Source organism: Marmota monax, unplaced genomic scaffold, assembly GCF_021218885.2.
Source record: "Marmota monax isolate L192 unplaced genomic scaffold, Marmota_monax_Labrador192_F-V1.1 WCK01_AAM20220418_F8-fsc00225, whole genome shotgun sequence".
Lineage (NCBI taxonomy): Eukaryota > Metazoa > Chordata > Mammalia > Rodentia > Sciuridae > Marmota > Marmota monax.
The window spans coordinates 263174-283105 of NW_026694524.1; the positions used below are offsets into that span (position 1 = coordinate 263174).

The 19932-nt window shown below is 37.2% G+C and overlaps 1 protein-coding gene across 11 annotated transcripts in view; it reads right to left on the minus strand.

The window, feature by feature from the left end:
- Positions 1 to 19932, minus strand: part of Jade3 (jade family PHD finger 3) — a 151988-nt gene that overhangs the window by 19719 nt on the left and 112337 nt on the right. For all 11 annotated transcript variants that reach the window (XM_046420190.2, XM_046420187.2, XM_046420189.2 and 8 more), the window contains 4 exons: positions 15086 to 15276; positions 11687 to 11898; positions 5426 to 5593; positions 2070 to 2186 (listed from right to left, as the gene is read on the minus strand). In XM_046420190.2, coding sequence (XP_046276146.1) covers positions 2070 to 2186; positions 5426 to 5593; positions 11687 to 11898; positions 15086 to 15276 — 688 coding nt within the window. The remainder of the gene's footprint in view (positions 1 to 2069; positions 2187 to 5425; positions 5594 to 11686; positions 11899 to 15085; positions 15277 to 19932) is intronic.

A 19932-nucleotide genomic window follows, 5' to 3' on the forward strand; every position in this document is an offset into this window, starting at 1 on the left:
AAGAAAGCTTGAGTCTCAATGTGGTAAGATCTTTATAAAATGAAAAATTTGAATTCTAAGTCATGAAAATAAGATGACAAATTTTTTCCAGAATGTTATATCCATCTGTTCATCTATCATCTACTTATCAATCTAATATTTACTGTCTGTCTGCCTCGTCAGGGTGTGGGATCTAAAAATAAAAAAAATCTGAGCTAACAACTTATAGATGAATAACCATAACAGAAGGCAGAATGTAGTAATGCAGGGCTGTAATGCAAACCCAGGTCTGCTAACGTCAAGTCAATGCTTTATTTTGACACAGTCATGTTGTCAATAACTAACAATTATAAAAATAATTATTTGTGTTGCTGTGGATTGAACTCAGGGCTTTGTACATGCTAGGCAAGCACCCTACCACTGAACCAGCTCCTAAAGATAATTTTCTCAAAATAGTAAAAATAGAGTGAAAATGCAGGTTCCACAATAAAGAAAATTAGTAAATTACTGGATGGAAATTCAATGTCTTATAAAATGATTAAATAATAATTATGAAAACAGAAGATATTTCACTTGAAAAGTGGGAAAAAGTATGTATCACAAACTAATCTATGGTACAACAAAAGATGGATATATTTATTCAGTAAACACTAATCAATTGCTAACAGCACTATGCTCTGTGCCAGGGAAAATTCACAGAAGAATGATGCACAATCTTGGTCCTCAAGGAGAACCACATATGTGGATTAACCAGAAGAGAACTTAAACATAAACAGGTAGTATGTTAGGGCAGTAAATCCAAGGGAAACAGTTTTCCTTTATAATTGCTAAAGTGCTATAGTTAGGATAAATAAAACCAGCCCCAAAAGGTTTAAAAAGCAAGGGAAAGTATTTAATTATGTTAGATGATGAGCCTGAACCACATTGTCATGCCACACAGCAAGGAGTCTTATGAAATACCCAGAGCCACTGTCCTAAACTATGACATTATATGGCCCTTTTTCTGTGGAGCAAGTCAGCAGGCAAAGTGAACTCTAACCAGCCTGTAGCTCACTTTCAGGAGGTCTGAGAAGTGGAAGGCCAGTCTTTCCTTCCCTCTTGCCTGCTGAGCCACCTTACTGTGTCTGGAATAGAAAGTGAAATGCATTATGGAAATCGAGATTACAAAGAATAAACTTTTGTGCCTTTGCTGGATGTAACTGGCCTTTACCAGTTTTAGCTATGTGCCCACTCCAACTGCTGCTGCTGGGTATCACACCAGCTACTATTTCTACTTCTGCTTCAAGCAGCTAAGTTCTTGTGTGCCAAATATCCTAGAAAATCTTACTTGCATTACCACACACTATAAATGTGCCTACTACAATGATTTTCAAAACCACCAGAATTCATCCTTTCAAATACATTTCTCCCTACTAAAATGGCTACTTAGTCCAGCAACGGCCAACCGTCAAATCATCCTGGAGCTCAAGTCCATTTACAGTTAGTGGGTGAGCCACACAAGTATACAAGTTGCTTGTTTTAGAATTATAGCTTATTCCCACCCAGGATGCTGTCATTCAGCTTTAGAGCTCAGCTAATTCATCAGCTCTGACAGCAAAGGATGGAGAATATTTCTTTTTGAGACAGTCTCACCATGTTGCCCAGGCTGGCCTTGAACTCCTGGGCTCAAGTGATTCTCCTGCTTCAGTCTCATGAGTAGTTGGGAACCCGACATATACCACTGTACCCAGCAACCACTATGAATATTGAAAAAAAGCTGAACAGTCCAGAGGCCACATACAAAATGGGTCCAGAAATGGGTCTATAAAATGTCAGAGCCCTAGGAGTGAATAGGTGGCCTCTTGAGTGACTTTCTAGTTAATAGAACTCTTTTTTTAAATATTGATTTTTTAGTTGTAGTTGGACATAATACCTTTATTTTATTTATTTATTTTTTATGTGGTGCTGAGGATTGAACCCAGGGCCTCACACATGCTAGATGAGTGTTCTACTGCTCAGCCACAACTCCAGCCCAATAGAACTCTTTACTAGGAAAGTGTATCTGACCAATTTGATTTTAGCTCACTTCACCATTTTTCATGGGCACTTACCTGAATACAAGCTCCTATCTTCACTTTGCACAGATTGCAAACTAAGGCCCACCGGCTGGGTGGGATGTGGGAGATTTTTGTGATTGGTTCCATCCTCTCAGGACAAGCAATGCTGACCTAGAAACAAAATATCATCATAAGGCAGAAGCATCAGTGCATTTCAGAAGTACCTTTCACAAACCATAAATTATTTTTTTTTTCCTTTTGGGGTACTGGGGATTGAACCCAGGGGCACTTAACCACTGAACCACATCTCCAGCCCTGTTTTATATTTTATTTAAAGATAGGGTCTCAATGAGTTGCTTAGTGCCTTGTTTCTGCTGAGGCTGGCTTTGAACTCTTGATCCTCCTGCTTCAGCCTCCAGCCCACTGGGATTACAGGCATGTACCTCGATGCCCGGCTAAATTTTTAAATTTTGAGATAGGGTATTGCTAAATTGCTGAGGATGGCTTTGAACTTGCAATCCTCCTGCCTCGGCCTCCTGAATCACTGGGATTAAGGCATGCACTACCACATCTGGACAAATGATGTTATATAAAGCTCAGAACATCAAAACAATGAGGTAAGTCACATCTTTCAAGGTTAATACAGTACCCAAAATAAACTACATACTGCTCAGTCCTTTAATCTTTTCTAGTAATATAAATGATTCATATATAGGATGAGAGTGCAGGAGTGTAGAGCAGGGATGGTTATCTTAATGAATCAAAGATATCTACCTTTACTTAGGAACCAAAGAAAGCTACTAAGGAAGGAAATTAAAATTCACAATATCTAGCACCTGTTATATGCCAGAGATAATGGCATATGCCTCATTATTTCATTTCATCAAATAAGGGTAAAAACAGGCAGTGACAAATCTTTACATTTAGTTTACAGAAAGTACAATACTCTTGGAAAACACCAGCAGCATATTTATATAATGAAGAGATTGTAGCATGTAAGGAGAAAAGATGAGGATGATAACATTTCCAAACCAAAAGTCTTTTTTTTAATTGGTTGTTCAAAACATTACAAAGCTCTTGACATATCATATTTCATACATTAGATTCAAGTGGGTTATGAACTCCCATTTTTTCCCCAATTACAGATTGCAGAATCACATCACAAACCAAAAGTCTTTAAAACCACATAACTACCATCAGCTTACCCTACTTCCTCAGGCAAAGTACCTTGAAGTGAAATTAGTCTTTAGGAGAGTGCTGAAAGGAAAAGGATGAAAACATTCTTTTCATCATGAAAATAATGAGCCATGCAACTTCTGGTAAAAGGTATTTTCAATTTGTTTTACAAATACATGACTTTCTATGAGAGAAACAATTTTAAAAAGTGAAGAACTATCAAATAAAGATGGTCAAACTAGTACAAATTCTAACCACATCAGGAAACAGATTTGGAATACTCCAAAAGGCAATGGAAACCAAGAATGTTTGAAACCACAAGAGATGTTAACAGCTGACAAAGCTTATTGTACTTCTAAAGAACTCTTCCTGAGTCAGGAAGACTTTTATGAGCTAAGAGAGATGGGAGAACTGCTGTTGGAAACCAGACACTCAGGCCAGAAACCTGGGTTCATGTTACATGTCTATTAGCTGGATGTAATTATTATTATTATTAGGTACTAGGGACTGAACTCAGGGGCGCTTACCCACCAAGCCACATCCCCAGACTTTTTTTTTAAAATTGTTAATTTATTTATTTTTATGTGGTGCTGAGGATTGAACCCAGTGCCTCACTGTGCTAGGCAAAAGCTCTGCCACTGAGCCACAACCCCAGCCCTCTCCAGCCCTTTTTATTTTGAGACAGGGTCTCACTAAATTGTTTAGGACCTTGATAAAATGCTAAGGCTAACCTCAAACTTGTGATCCTCCTGCCTCAGCCTCCTGAATTTCTGGGATTATAGGTGTGTGCCACCATGATGGGCTAGCTGGATGTTCTTAATGAGAAAAAGAAACTGCTCCTCAAATATTTTTAAAAATATGTAGGCTCTGGGGCTGGGGTTGTGGCTCAGTGGTAGAGCACTCATCTGGCACATGCGAGGCCCTGGGTTAGATCCTTAGCACCACATAAAAATAAATAAACAAAATAAAGGTACTGTGTCCAACTACTTCTTAAAACTAAATATTTTTTAAAAAGTGTGGGCTGGGGTTGTGGATCAGTGGTACAGTGCTTGCCTAGCATGTGTGAGGCCCTGGGTTTGATCCTCAGCACAACATAAATAAATAAAGGTATTGTGTCCATCTATAACTAAAAAATATTAAAAAATGTGTATATCTATAAGAATACAAAATTATGTATCTAGGACTTTTAGGTTTAATTCTGTGGGCTTGATTATTAGATAGTAACTTTTCTGGAACCAATAACAACAAAATTAAATCCAGAGAAATTTTAAAGGAGAATCAAATACTAATAACAATATCATCAGTTTCCCATTAACTGAATTCCATCGTATCTTGTAATGCAGTTAATCTGCTTAACACATTTTCTGGCTTACATAGGGGTTGGGGTGAGAGAGTGTGAGTGAGATGTCCAAACAGCTTTTTTTTTTTTTTTAAAGGTATTTAGCCAGATGTGGTAGCGCACACCTGTAATACCAGTAGCTTAGGAGGCTGAGGCAGGTGGATCGTGAGTTCAAAGCCAGCCTCAGCAATGGCGAGGCCCTAAGCAACTCAGTGAGACCCTGTCTCTAAATAATACAAAATAGGGCTTGGGGGTGTGGCTCAGTGGTTGAGTGACCCTGAATTCAATCCCTGGTACCAAAAAAAAAAAAAAAAAAAAAAAAAGCAGTGCAGTGCTATGACACATGCCTATAATCCCAGCAACTTGGCAGGAGGATCACAAGTTTGAGGCCAACTTTGGCAACTTAACAAGACACATTTGAGGCCAACTTTGGTAACTTAACAAGACCTCATCTCAAAATAAAAAATAAAGCCAAGCATGGTGGTGCACATGTATAATCTCAGTAGCTCAGGAGGCTGAGGAAGGAGGATTGCAAGTTCAAAGCCAGCCTCAGCAACTTAGCAAGGCCGTAAGCAACAAGACCCTGTCTCAAAATAAAAAGTAATTAATGGGCTGAGGATGTGGCTCAGTGGTTAAGTGCCCCTGGCTTCAATCCCTGGTGCCAAAACAAACAAACAAACAAATAAATAAATAAATAGATAGGGCTGGGGTTGTAGCTCGGTGATAGAACACACCCGTATCCAAGAAGAATCCCACATAGTGGAAGCATTATTACTTCAGAAACATTGGCAAATATGAAGCTTTCCACTGTAAACCTGTGTCAGTCTAAATGCTGTGGGAACGGGCTGGATGTGGGGTACCCTGAAGAAAATGGCTTCAGTGTTAGATTTCTCACCTCTGGAATCCACAGGGCACAGCTAACATGAGCCCATTTAGTCCCTGTTCTGGTGGTCTTCATGGCTCCACCTTTCTTTGGACATAGAAGACACTGTGGATGAATGCCCAGGACACAGGAGCGACACAGCCAGCTGCCTTCTGGGACCTTGAGGATGCCATAGCAGGCCTGGAGGCATGAGGAGGAGAGGAAGAATGGTTAGCATCTTTGTACCAGGGTCCATGTCTATTCTACCACACAGTCAAGTATACCCTCTGCTTTTGGGAGAAAGTCAAGTATACCCTCTGCTTTTGGGAGAAAGTCAAATAAAGCCAAATAAGTTTAAATCCAGGATTGAGAGATTTAAAAACACTCAAAAAGGCAAATTCCAGTATCTGAACTAAGATCAGTATGTCTGACCAAGAGAACTGAATTTAAGGATGATAGAATAAGACTAGGAGAATATACTCCCAAAGGCTAGACCAATCTGTTATCTGAGGGTTGGGAATATAGATTTTTTTTTGCCTCTGTTTTCTAAAGCTTCTTCAGTGTTTATGTATTTTGATTAGCCAAATACTTATTGAATATACTCTACATATCATGCACCATTGTGATCAAGAAAAAAACTGTTAGGAAATAAACAAACTTCTGAAGAGTAAATAAACTAATGTTAATCAAGAATCTAATAGTGTCTGGTATATAAAAAGCACTCAGCAAATCATAGTAATTTGCATGGGTTCAAAAAATAGGACTTGTATTCTTTAAGAATTAAAAAGCCATGTTGGGTAAGTACATGTGGAAAGGGACTGCAGGTGTCCTTTAGGACCTACCAGAAACCTCAAGGATCTGAGAATAGCTGCCTGTTGACAGCTAGTGAAAAGTTAGGGCCTTAAATCATACAAAGAAATGAATTCTGCCAACAGCTTGCCTGAATTTGGAAACGAATTTGCCCCTAGTAGAGCCTCCAGATAAGAGCTCAGTCCGGCTGACACCTTGACTACACCCTTGCAGCTCTGAGCAGAGGACCTGCCTAAGCTGTGTACAGATTCCTGACCCATGGGCACTGTGATAAATAAATGTATGTTGTGTACTTGCTAAATATGTAGTGATTTATTATTCAGCAATGAAAAAAATGGGACTTTGAATGAATTTTGTATAGACTATTACAGTAATCAAAATCATCTATTATAAGTTCTGGAAGCTGCTTCGAATCATTTATGAAATGAATTCAGAAAAATAAATAAATGAATAACTGGTATGGTAGAAGATTAGTTTGGAAAATATTCTAGATTTCTTTTTTTCTATCTCCAGAATCATTCATCTTTTCCTTCTTCCTGCTTTACTCACTATTTGAAACTAAACCTAGGGGACACCTGGTTCTCCATGTGGCTTGGTATACCTTTCATCATTGTCCTTTTCAATATGGTAGCTTCAAAATCTCTTTAGGCCCCAGGAGATGAAGCTTCAGGTCAGATTCAAGTTATAAATTTACCATCATATCTTCACTCACCCCTAAACCTGCTCCTTTCCCAAACTCTTTCTTTCTATATCCTGTTGTGCTTCCCCAAATTCCTGGAGTTGTGTTACCCACTTGCCTTCATGGATTGGATTTGATGCTTCTTATTCCTCCCTACAGAGTAGCCTAGATATTCTGCCCTTCCTTCCTCTCCACACCTCCACCACACTATTACTCTATCCAAGTTCTCATCACACCATGCCTGGATTGATTTACTTCTAAATTTTCTTCTTTTGTGTTCTTACATTCAACCCTTCTGCTATTTGGCTCCCAAATGCTTTCTGTTAAAACAAATATTTCATGCACAGAGGCAAACCTCCCAGGATTTCTTCTGCTCTTACCTGCCCCTTACTTATATGAGGAGTTGGCTACTATCTGAAGTGTGTTTTGTAAGGCCAACAAGCTAAGAGTTTTTTTTTTTTTTTTCACATTTTGATGGGGTTGTAAGAAGAAGAAAAAGAACACTATGGAGTAGAGACTTTATGTGATTGGCAAAGTCTAAAATAATTACTATCTGATCCTTTAAAGAAAAATTTGCTGGCCCTTGACCTAAAGCTTGTGGCTAGTCAACACCTCACTTTTTGTTCCCATATTCCACCACATCCAAACATAGTATCCCTGACTTAGACAGGAAGGCCTCTTACATTTTCAGCCATTCTAATTCTCATGTCCATGTGTCTGTCTAGGCAGTTCCCTGCTTTATACGGTCAACCCCTCTTTGCACAGTCAGATCTTTTGCCTCAGACTCTAGGCCCCTCCAAAAACCCTGCTCAGGTCATGGTAGCCCCTTTTGTTTGTTCCACTGCCTTACACTCATTCTCTACTCCATGAAATTTCCCTCAACAAGTATACAGTAAGCATCATGTATTCTTTTTCTTCATTTTTTGTTGTCATGCTCTGTCTCCTCGGTGAGCCATTAAGGTCACTGGGGGTTGTTTTCATCATCATTTACCTTTAATGCACCCAAGCTGAGCTCAAGTAGGTGGTTTGGTAGAATGAATTAACTTAGCTCAAGAACTCAAGCTGGACTCCAAATAGGCTGTTCTCATGACATTGGGGCATCATTTTTATAAGGTTCTTAACCTCTGAAGCTCTGCTCTAAACTGAGGAACAGAATGTTTGCCAGGAAATGAAAGCAAGCTTCTTATCTAAAATAGAGCCTCTTTCAGAATGGCAGAAGAGAAGCTAGTGGCTGCTTCTAAGAATGCCCTTTCTTTTGCCAATCTTCTATTGGGCAGAATGAGCCCTTTGTACAATTATTTACGGCCATAATTTTATAAAAGCTTGCATTTCATAGCAGTGACTCTTAACCTGTTATGGACCATAAAATGAATAAGCTTGTGAAGTTTGAGAAATAACATTCATTACATTTTACATAAAATTTCAGGGGTCAATAAACTCAGTGTCAAGTTATTATATTCATGACAGAAATAAAAACCTTAAGAGCATGCACATTAGGCAAATTAACTGATATTAATATGAGTGTTCTACATTTTGGCTAAGAAGCAGAAAATGGGTACACACACAGGGATTTGGAATGGTCAATTTTCACATTTTTCTATAGAAAAAAAATGTTAAACTCTAAAGTCTACTGATACACATTTTAAGGTACTGAACATGAGTATATTTTTGTCACTGAGGAAAAATACTGGACACAAAGTAAACAAGAAAAATTATGTTTAATAAATTCAGATGTCAATGTGTTTCCATTCTGTTAAGGAGTATATCGAACTTTCCAAATCATTTTAAATCATTTTTTGGCCAACAGAGGGAGCTCTAACATAAGCAGCTCTTTTGGATCCAAGTGAATGTACTCTGGAAGAATATGAAGCTTTAAATATATTCCAAATTCCCAGCATCCCCCCCCTTTTTTTTGGTACCAGAGATTGAACCCAGGGGTGCTTAACCACTGAATCACATCTCTAGACCTTTTTATTTTTAATTTTGAGACAGGGTCTCACTAAATTGCTTAGGGCCTCACTAAATTGCCAAGGCTGGCCTCAAACTTGCAATCCTCCTGTCAGCCTCTGGAGCCACTGGGATTATGGGAATGCACTACCATGTCTGGAAAATTCCCAGATTTAGTACATATCAGTTTATATTATCAGTTTATATTCTGCAAGGCCTCGCCAGCTGCTATTGTCATCTCTATGTGAAGAAGGGACATCATTTATAGTCATTACTAGATGTATTTTCAAAACAAATGACTTGCTTTTGGGACAATTATTATGCTACTTTTAATTCTGTTAGTTAACCTGAAAATAATTCCTTAATATTTTGTCATCATTGCAAAGGATAAATATAGAAAACATATACAGATGACCTTTATCCTGTTCCCTTTAAGTCTACTAAAAATCCATGATCATTTATCTGAAACCTGTACAGTGAGAAACATTAGGAAATTCAGAATTGTTTTGGTCTAAAGAAGTAATATAGTATATACATGGTATACTACCTAACTGTAGTGGGACCAAAAGCACCACTGTATAATTGAATGTTAATGTATCTCTAACAAAGTATATGATTATTTGCACAAAATAAATAAAGACTGTAAATGGCCTCATATTGGGTGAATTCTGGTATTGTCCCCAAATCTGTTTTAGAGCACAACTTCAGCAAAAAGTGCACTTTTCAGAGCTTTATAATTTTGGAATTGCAGAGAAGGGACAGCAATACATTAAGATCAGAGTTAAATTATATTTTTTTCTCTCACTGAAAATATTGCATAAATGCCAATCATTAGGGGAATGAAGATAAAATTTCAAAATTCACTATTTTAGAGGTTACAGGTAAATGAAAACAGACTAAATTGGTCATTGAAAATTCAGAGTATATTTTACATACAGAGGGTTATGTTTGGTGGCCCATAGAATTAAAACAAAGTCTTTTTTTTTTTGATATTGGGGATTGAACCTAGGGGTTCTTTACCACTGAGCTACATCTCCAGCCCTTTCTATTTTGAGATAGGGTCTTGTTAAGTTGCTGAGGATGGCCTTGAACTTGTGATCCTCCTGCCTCAGCCTCCAGAATTGCTGGGATCACAGGCATAGATCATCACACCTGGCAAAAACAAAGTCTTAAGCCCTATTTGCTCTCTATCTCTTATGTTACTTGGTCTAATCATTTTAGTTATTTTAGCCAGAATGATCTCTTCAAAATGCAAATCATTTCCTTCAGAGTTGACAGGAAAAAACAATAATTCCTCAATTTGTCACAAGGTCCTTCACATGTGTCTCCTTCTCTTCCCTCAGTCTCCAGGCCTTCTCTACTCCATTCTGTAGTTCTGATGTACTCAGAACCGTCTCCAATACACTTTGCTTACTCTCACTACCTGCTCTATGTTCTCCTCTCTTCCTTGCTGGTTTATCTGACATCTCCTTTTGGCCATTATAATTCAGCATGAATGCCACCCTCAAGTTGTCCTTGACTCCTATCCCCACTTTGCATTTTCACAGTAGCATGGACTTATATCTTTAAAAACACTTGGTATACTATGCTAAATTGGCGGTTTCCTTGTAGTTCTTACGCCAGACTATGATATTCCTGGGAGTAGAGAGCATATCTGCCTCTTTATCACTGACTGTGTCCTCTGCACACAGCACAGTCCTGGCACATGGATGGTGCTGAGCACTTACAGTGTTTGCTAGATGAATTACATTTTGGGAGATATGTAGATTTTTGATAGCTGGAGATGGGAGAAGACATTTTTAAATTGTGACATGACTGAAACATGGAGACAGGACAGTGCCAGCAATATTCATCATTGTACTTTGAGTAGCCTTATTTTGCTGGAGCACTGAGCTTGTGGAGGCAGGAGAAAGGACAGAGCTGAAAGGAGTGTTTTTTTTTTTAAGAGAGAGAGAGAGAGAAAATTTTTAATATTTATTTTTCAGTTTTCGGCGGACACAACATCTTTGTTTGTATGTGGTGCTGAGGATCGAACCCAGGCCGCACGTATGCCAGGCGAGCGCGCTACCGCTTGAGCCACATCACCAGCCCAAGGAGTGTTTTTTTTTAAAAATATTTTTTAGTTGTAGTTGGACACAATATCTTTATTTTATTTATTTATTTGTATGTGGTGCTCAGGATCGAACCCAGGGCCTCACATGTGCTAGGCAAGCGCTCTACCGCTGAGCCACAAACCCAGCCCCTGAAAGGAGTGTTGATAATCATTAATTAAGAGGTCAGTGTGGTAGAATGAATGACCAAAAAATAGCTTAGGTAAAGTCACTTAACCTCTCCTGATATTGTGTGTAAGTTAAAAAGTTAAATAGCCCTTCAGAGTCCTAAAATTCTGTGATCTCTAAAAGTGAGGTGGACCTAGCTTCCTGGGAGTAGTACATTTGGGGATAGGGAGGGCCTTGGGTACTAGGATGAGGAGTCCAGCATTCCACCTATAAGAAGTATAAACTCACTGAGGTTACTGACCATGGGTGTAACCTGGTGATGTTGTAGGAGAGAGAGACTCCCAGGCAGCCGGCATGGGAACCCCCTGCGGGAAATGAATAAGGCAATTCCAATGGTCTGAGCATGAAGTAACATAATAAAAGACCTGGATTTAGCTTCCTGGGGTAAGCTTGATAATTTAGACATCTCAGGTATCACAAGAAGTATTGTTCTGGAAGAAATACTGAAGAACAGTCAGGCCAAAGTCTTATTTTCACTATTAAATGCAAGGTGCTACCCAGATATGGGGGTGTTTGAGATCATTACTAAGTTTTAGAAATGCTGACCGTGGGAAGGTGGCAGTTTCCACTCTCACTAACCTGATGCACACAGATGTTACACTTATCACAGAATACCATATCATTCCCTTCTTCACTGTCTGGAGACCGGCACACATCACAGATCACATCTTCATCATACTCTATGCCTAGCCCTTCCTCTGTCTCAATAGCATGGTTCATATTTTCATGGCAATGGCGTTCCAGGACTTCTACTGTCTTTTCCATAAGGGTCTCATCAACTGGCCCATAACCTGCACAGAAATACAAACAATCAATCAACCTGTCAGTCAGCTGTCATTCCCAAATAAGCTACTGTGAGCCCAGTGCAAGGGTGAGTAGAATTCTAGAGGATAAAACAATGTTTTTTTCCCTGTTCTAAAAAAACTCCAAATTTAAAGAATCTTGTTCTCGAGCTATTCTAACATTTACCTACAAATACATATTAGTGTTTGATGCATGAAAGGAATAATACATTTTACCATATTTCTTAGAAGTTTACGGGTTCTTTGATTTTTTTTTTTGTTTAAATCCTAGTTAGTCTCCTCCTAAATCTCTATTTTCCCTTATTCCCAAGCTTGGTAATTTTGAACACTTTAATTTGTAGTGTAATACAATAACTAAATCACATGACAATTCAGACATAAATAGTTCTTAGCAACCTAGCTTCAATAAGCTTATCTAATGGTCATATAAGGAAGTTTTCAATTTTAAGCCATAAAAGGAAGGTATAGATACTATGTGTACATGATTAAACATATAAAATATTTTGTTTTTGAAGCCTGACTTTTATAAAATTCAATACCACTTTCAATAGCAAACTAATATAAATCTATTAGCATTCATAAAGGTCTGACTGCAATTCTAAAATTACCTTTTTGTTTCTTGATTCCTTTTTTCTTCTATACTTTTATTTTCTCTTAGCCTTCCACATTTAACTAAAGGATTCATATGGCAGATGTTGGTAACAACTAAACATTTTTCTTCTTAGAAGGATTAATGATTTTGTGAAAGCACATATATATTTATTCAAAACAGCTTGTAAACTCAGGAGTAATTCTCAAAATGATCCAAGACAAAATATTCAAGAATTCTACTTCATTTGTAATGTAAGACATTCTAAAGATCTTTGGAATTCCTTACAAACTACTTTTAATGTAGCTACTTTTGAAACAAAAAATTACCCAGGCCTTATGTTTCATTTTTCCAGCCAAGTCTCTCTCTATATATATATACACATATGTATACATGTCTCTCTCTATATATATACACATATATATACATATTTATATATGTAATATATGTATAAATAATAATCTGATTAAGAGAACTTGGATTTCAACTTTACTTAATATTAGCTATGTAAACTTTGACAAGTCATTTATTCTCTTTAGGGCTTAGTGTTCTTATCTACAAAGTAAGGATAAAATAACAAATTCACTGATTTGTTGAGGATAAAATAATATTCATACATTGCACAGTGTGGGGTGCCAGTATATAGTGAGCACTGAATTTATAAAATTTCTTTTTTTCCTTTCTTTCTTTTTTGGTACTGGGCATTAAACTTGGAGGTGCTTTACCACTGAGCTACATCTCCAGCCATTTTTAATTTTTTATTTTGAGACAAGGTCTTGCTAAATTGCTGAGGTTGTCCTTGAACTTCCCATCTTCCTGTGTCAATCTCCTGAGTCACTGGGATTATAGGTGTGTTCCACAATTCCCAGTTGCCTAAAACTTCCTTAATCTAAGCCTCCAAATACTTAATTTAAAATTGTTTCTATAAAGTTTATTTTAAGCTCCTAGAAGTGTCATTACGATGTCATTCACCCTAAAGGAAAACTTGAGATAAGGCAAGTCCTATTTCAAAACTATTCTAAGCCTAAATGCAATGTGGTATCCTGAATGGGATCGGGAACAGAAAATGGCCAGGAGTAGGAAAAAAACCTGTGAAATCCCAATAAAGTCTGGAATTTAATAACAGTAATATGCCTGTGTTGATTTCTTAGTTTTGACAAATGTACCATGGCAAAGTAAGATGCTAACATTAGGGAACTGAAATTGTGTGAGGTGTACATGGGAACTTTCTAAACTGATTTTCTGAAAATCAAACTATTCAAAAATAAAAAGTTTATTTAAAATGAGTTAGTTATAAAAAGTATCAAAGGGTCCTTGTCATAGGTGGTTTCATAGGCAGCACTAAGTGATTGCATTATCTATGATGCTACATGTTTTACATGTAACACCATGCACTAAGCCATCAGTTTACTTGATTATGTCCTCATACTCTGATGTTCCATCTGTCAGTCTTTTATTCCCTTCCCTTTGTGGTTACCACCCTAAATTGACCAGCCCCTCTCCTCTTACAGGGGATAGTAAGAGAAGATATAAATCAACAAGTTTAAAAATGCAAGGAATGAGAATTGGTTACTGGCAGAATAACTACTATCACCATGCCAAACTGGATTTAATATAATTTTATTTTTTTTCACTTGCATTTAAATACCAGCCTCAAAAGAAAGAAAAAAAAAAGAGAGGAGGAAGAAAAACCATTTATCCTCGAATTGACAATAAACAAATGTGATTCAAACAAAAATGAAATCAAATGCATTCTTTATCATATCTCATATGGAGACTTAAAAATCACCTACAGTTCCACAGGAAAACTTGACCTACACTCTGCTTAGACTGAAACAGGTGAACAAAAGGTTTAAGTGTGAAGTGAGTCTCATTTCAGCCTAGCATTTCCCAGCACTGATTATATGGTACTGTCTGGTAACATTTACTTTCAAATTATTGTTATGCTTCTTTCCAAATTTTTGTTTGTTTTAATAAATATAGTAAAATGTTTATTTCATTTATAAAAAATTGTATGGTAACTCCAGAACTCAATGGAGGAAACTAAGAGCTGCTTGGAAGATGTTTCTCCCTAGATCTTCCATTTTTCTTTTGGGCAGCAAAATTATAAGTCTAGCACTAAGGGGTACTGTTCATAGCAATCAATTAGTTGTAATGGTGGTGCTCAATGCTAAAGTTGGAACTTCTCTCAAACACCTGGCACATGTATCTTTATACCTGACCCTGCTCACCGATCAGAGTACTTTCCAGGGCCAACGCAGGAGCTCAGAATCCTTCTTAACCAAAGTCTGATCAGCCATGACCACAGTCACACTTGGCACTGGGAAACAATCTCTAAACCTATATGCCATCCTTGACCTGTGTTATTTACCTTGAATGAGGAAAGAAAAGGTCAGATTTAAATGTCATTGCTGTTTCAATACATTTATGCATTTGAAGACATACCTCATAAAGTAAGATCAAAGAAAAAAAAAGGCCAGAAAAGAAAGAAAGGGAACAAGATGAAACCAAGTTAAAGGGTTGTAACAACTTAAAAAAACTCATGAGTTGAATCAAAGAACAATTACTTGTGAGAAAATAACTTACCCATTTCTACGAGGTCTTCATTGAGTTCCTGAAGCCAGAAGATGTCCATGTCATCTAGGTCATAGCGGCATGTAGATGCTGCCAACTCCAGAATGTTGATGTAGCCAGGCTCTGTAGTCTCTGGGCTGGAGCAACGGATGTACTTTCGGGGTCGAACAAAGAGAACCTCTTTTGCTTTCTCAGATATAACCCTAGAAAAGCAAGAGGAAGACACTGGTTGATCAATAGATGACAGGTTCCAGGCACTGACTGGATGAGTACAATAATACTTAGGCCATGACAGTGGAGCTAGATGCTCTCCCTTTTCTTCCATTCCCTGCTTTGCCCTCTGAGAGATAGGGCAGATTCCTTTCTAGGAAGCAAATGGTTCTGCAAATTGAGTTTTGTCATCTGCTGTGAAACACTGATACTTTAATGATATTAATGACATAAATAAGAAGTTTAAACCCTCATTTCTAGAACTATAGGATTTGAACCTAATTCAAGAATTCAAAATTGATAAGCATCATTCATCCTCATGGATCCTGGGACCTGACAAGCATTCATCCTAATAAAATGTTGTTGCATTATTGTGTGTTCTTGGTACAGTAGTCACCAAATGTAATTAAAAGGGGAAAACTGAGAGATGGTGATATCTGCATAAAGGCACAGCTAGATCCCCAACCAAAGATATAGTTCAGTCAAATTCCTGATTTTCTACCACGGAAACAATACTGGATGGTGGTACAGAGCATGGACTTTAGATTCTCATGGGCCTATTTTTTCTGCCATTCACTTGTATGGTGATCTTGGGCAATTGATTTGCATAAGGCTCAGCTTTCTTAGCTAATAGGTAGGGATAAGAATGATAAATTATGATAAAAATAATAATAAATACCAAACTTGTATTGGTTATTATAATTATATGAAATAAAGTGTTTGGCATAGTGTATAGTAAAAACTTAGTGTTCAATAATGTCAGTAATTATTATATTTATTATTTTCACTACACAAATGAGTTAAGTCAAGAGGCTATGGAGTTATAAAAACTGAAAGTATTTCACAACCATAAACAGCAACCATTAAGTCTGAGCTAGGGTAACATAATGGAATGAAAAATTCCTACTCTTACATCAACTTGCAGGCCTGAGCAAACACATACTTCCTCTTACCCTTCTTGACACTCAAAAGCCAAAGGAAACCAAACAAGGGAAAAATGGAAGTTTTTTTTTTGTGTCAACAACTTATTCTATAATTGATGGTTTAAATACCATGTGAGGCATTAGAAAATATAACCAGGAGGAAATATGGATTATTAAATTCCTGGCAACTTTTTTTTTCTGGTACTAAGGATTGAACCCAGGAGCACTCTAAGTCCCTAGCCCCCTTTTTTGGTAATCTTTACTATTTATTTATTTATACAGAGCCCTTCAATAGTTTGAATTACACAAATTGAATTTTTTCTGAAATTATAAATATGCTTTAGCAGTGGTGATTTTGATTTAAACTTTGTACATGTGAACATTATGGTTCAGGAGCACACAGAGAGGAAGCATTGTATAAAGAAATGAGCATACTGTGCAATCTTTTAGGGTTTTTTTTTTTAACCATACGATTTATTTTTATTTTTTTTAGTCATACATAACAGCAGAGTGTATTTTGACATATAATACATACATGGAATGTACATACATCAATCATAATGTCTATTTTATTCTGCTGCCCTTCCTATCCCCCCTACTCCTCCCCTCCTCTCCCATCCTTTTTCTCTATCCAATCTAATGTGACACACTTGTTTTTCTTTTTCTCATCACAACATCATATATGTATTCTGTATAACAATGCCTAGCCCTTTTTAAAAAAAAAATATTTTGAGACAGGGTCTTGCCACATTGCTGAGGCTAGTCAAACTCTTGATCCTCCAGCCTCAGTTTCCTGGGTTGGTGGGATTACAGGCCTGCACCACTGCACCCAGTAATCCCTGTTAATTTTAAAGAACAGGGTGGGTTATCTTAAAACAAACAAACAAACAAACAAACAAAAATCCCCCAGAAATAGGCATAGAGGTCATTATAAAATAACGAAAATTATTTCTCTGGAAGACTTCTGAACCTAGTTCTACTCTGGAGTCATTTATTTGTAGAAGGATTCATAAACATAAACATAATCCTAAGAATACACATAAATATATATAGGCATAGTCCACCCTATAAATATTGAATTGATATTTCCTTTGAAACATTCTTCCAAAAGCCTATTATTCCAATTAATGTTATCTTGAATGGTGTAAATAATTATACACATTTGTATATTTTAATTTTACTACCATATAAAGTTTTTTTTTAAAGCTAAAGGCAACAAATATTTGGGAACAAATGAAGAAACCTCAAATACTGACTAAAGCTAAAAATTTGAAACTGCTATCAAAGGTCTGTTTCTAACGGAAATGAACACAACTGAAAAGGACAAGACACAAATGAATTCTCCAGAAACTATGAGATTAAATATGCAGTGCTTCTTTGGTACATAGCTTACAAAGTAATAATATCCAAATTTGTTTCAAGATTTGTCTTTTTCTAAAAAAGAAGACTATTCATAGCTAATGATTTGTTTAAATTGTCTCAAGTTGTACATGGGAAAGGTAGACTATAAATGGTTTTGAATTAAACTAATGTGTTTATGAAGTTCCTGGAAAAAAATCAAAGGAGAATATATTTATGACCTTGGGGTAGGCAAAAATATTTTAAATAAAACGCAAATGCCATTAACCACAAAAGAAGAGACTGAGCTGGCACGGTGGCACACACCTGTAATCTCAATGGCTCTGGTGGCTAAGGCAGGAGGATCTCCAGTTCAAAGCCAGTCTCAGCAACTTAGTGAGGCACTATGAAACTCAGTGAGACCCCGTCTCTAAATAAAATACAAAACAGGACTTGGGATGTGACTCAGTGGTTGAGTGCCCCTAAATTCAATCCCTGGTACCCCCTCCCCCCAAAAAACGAAGAGATTAAAAAAATAAACTTCTTCTGGTTATCAAAAGACATAATTAAGAGGGGGAAAAGGCAATTCATGGAACAGACAATATTTATAATTACATAGACAAAAGAGGACTTATATCTACAATGTATGTAAACACTTGCAAATCAATTAGAAAAAAAATAAGACAATCTGGGACTGGGGTTGTGGCTCAGTGGTAGAACACTCGTCTGGCATGTATGAAGCATTTGGGTTCAATCCTCAGGACCACATAAAAATAAATAAAATAAAATGTTAACAAAACAAAACAAAACCAAGACAATCCAATTAAAATCCAGACAAAAGACTTTAGACACTTTAAAAATAAGGCTATCCAGGGGCTGGGGTTGTAGCTCAGTGTTTGAGCACTTGCCTCACTACGTGGGGCACTGGGTTCAATCCTCAGCACCATATAAAAAATAAATAAAATAAAGATATTGTGTCCTTAAAAAAAAAAAAGGTTATCTATATGGCAAACAAACTTTTTGTTATTGTACCAGGGACTGAATCCAGAACCCAGGGGTATTTTACCACTGAGCACATCCCAACCATTTTTAATTAAAAAAAAAATTGAGACAGGGTCTTACTAAGTTGCTTAGGGCTTCACTAAGTTGCCCAGGCAGGACTCACAAACTTGTGATCCTTCTGACTCAGCCCCCTGAGTCTCTGGGATTATAGGTGTGCACCACCACAACTATATGGCAAGCAAATTTTAAAAGGCTTTCAACCTCATTAGTTATCACAAAAATTGAAATTACAATAACTCATCTATCAGAATGGCTAAACTTTAAAAGACTGACTCAAAATTAACAATACTAAGTGTTGTTAAGAAAGTAGAACAAACAGAACTCTCATAAACTGCTGGTGGGAGCATGAATTGGTATAACTTCATTGGCAGCAGATATTATAGCTATCAGGTATAAACAGTTTGACACACACTTTTATGACCTAGCAAATCCACTTATAGGCACTTAACAAATATGTACACAACTATGTACCAAAAGATGAACAAAAATGTTTGCATTAGCTTTTTTTGTAGCTGAAAACAGGAAACAACCCAAGTATCCATTGAGAACAGAATGGATAAATTGTGGCACGTTCACACAACAGAATGTGACATGGGGCTGGGGATGTGGCTCAAGCGGTAGCGCGCTCGCCTGGCATGCGTGCGGCCCAGGTTCGATCCTCAGCACCACATACTAACAAAGATGTTGTGTCTGCCAAAAACTAAAAACAATAAATATTAAAATTCTCTCTCTCTCTCTCAAAAAACAAACAAACAAAGAATGTGACATGTTATGGTTTGGATCTGGATTATCTCTCCAAAGTCTCAGCTGTTGAAGGCTTGGTCCCCCATGCAGCAAAGTCCAGAGGTGGTACTTTTGCAAAGTGATTAGATCACAAGGGCTCTGCTCTGATCAGTGGAGTAATCCACGGATAATTAAATGGACTACTGGGAGGTGATGGAAATTGTATTCAGGTGGGGGATATGATTGGAGGGAATAGGTTATTAGGGGTATGCCTTTGGAGACTGTATCTTGGCCTTGATCCCTCTCCCTTCCTTCTGGCTGCCAAGAGTTAAGCAGTTTTCCTCAGCCATGTTCTTCTGCCGTGATGTTTCTGCCTTAGAGCCAGCCGGCAACGGACAGAAACCTCTAAAACCATAAGCCAAAAATGAACCTTCCCTACTTTCAGTTATTGTCAGGTCTTTTGGTTATAGGAATGAAAAGTTAACTAACACAACACAGAAGTGAAAATTAACAAACTACTAATACTGTTGTATTATAATGAACAAAACAATCCAGTCTTGAATATATAATGTAAAACTCTATTTATATGAAGTTCAAAAACTG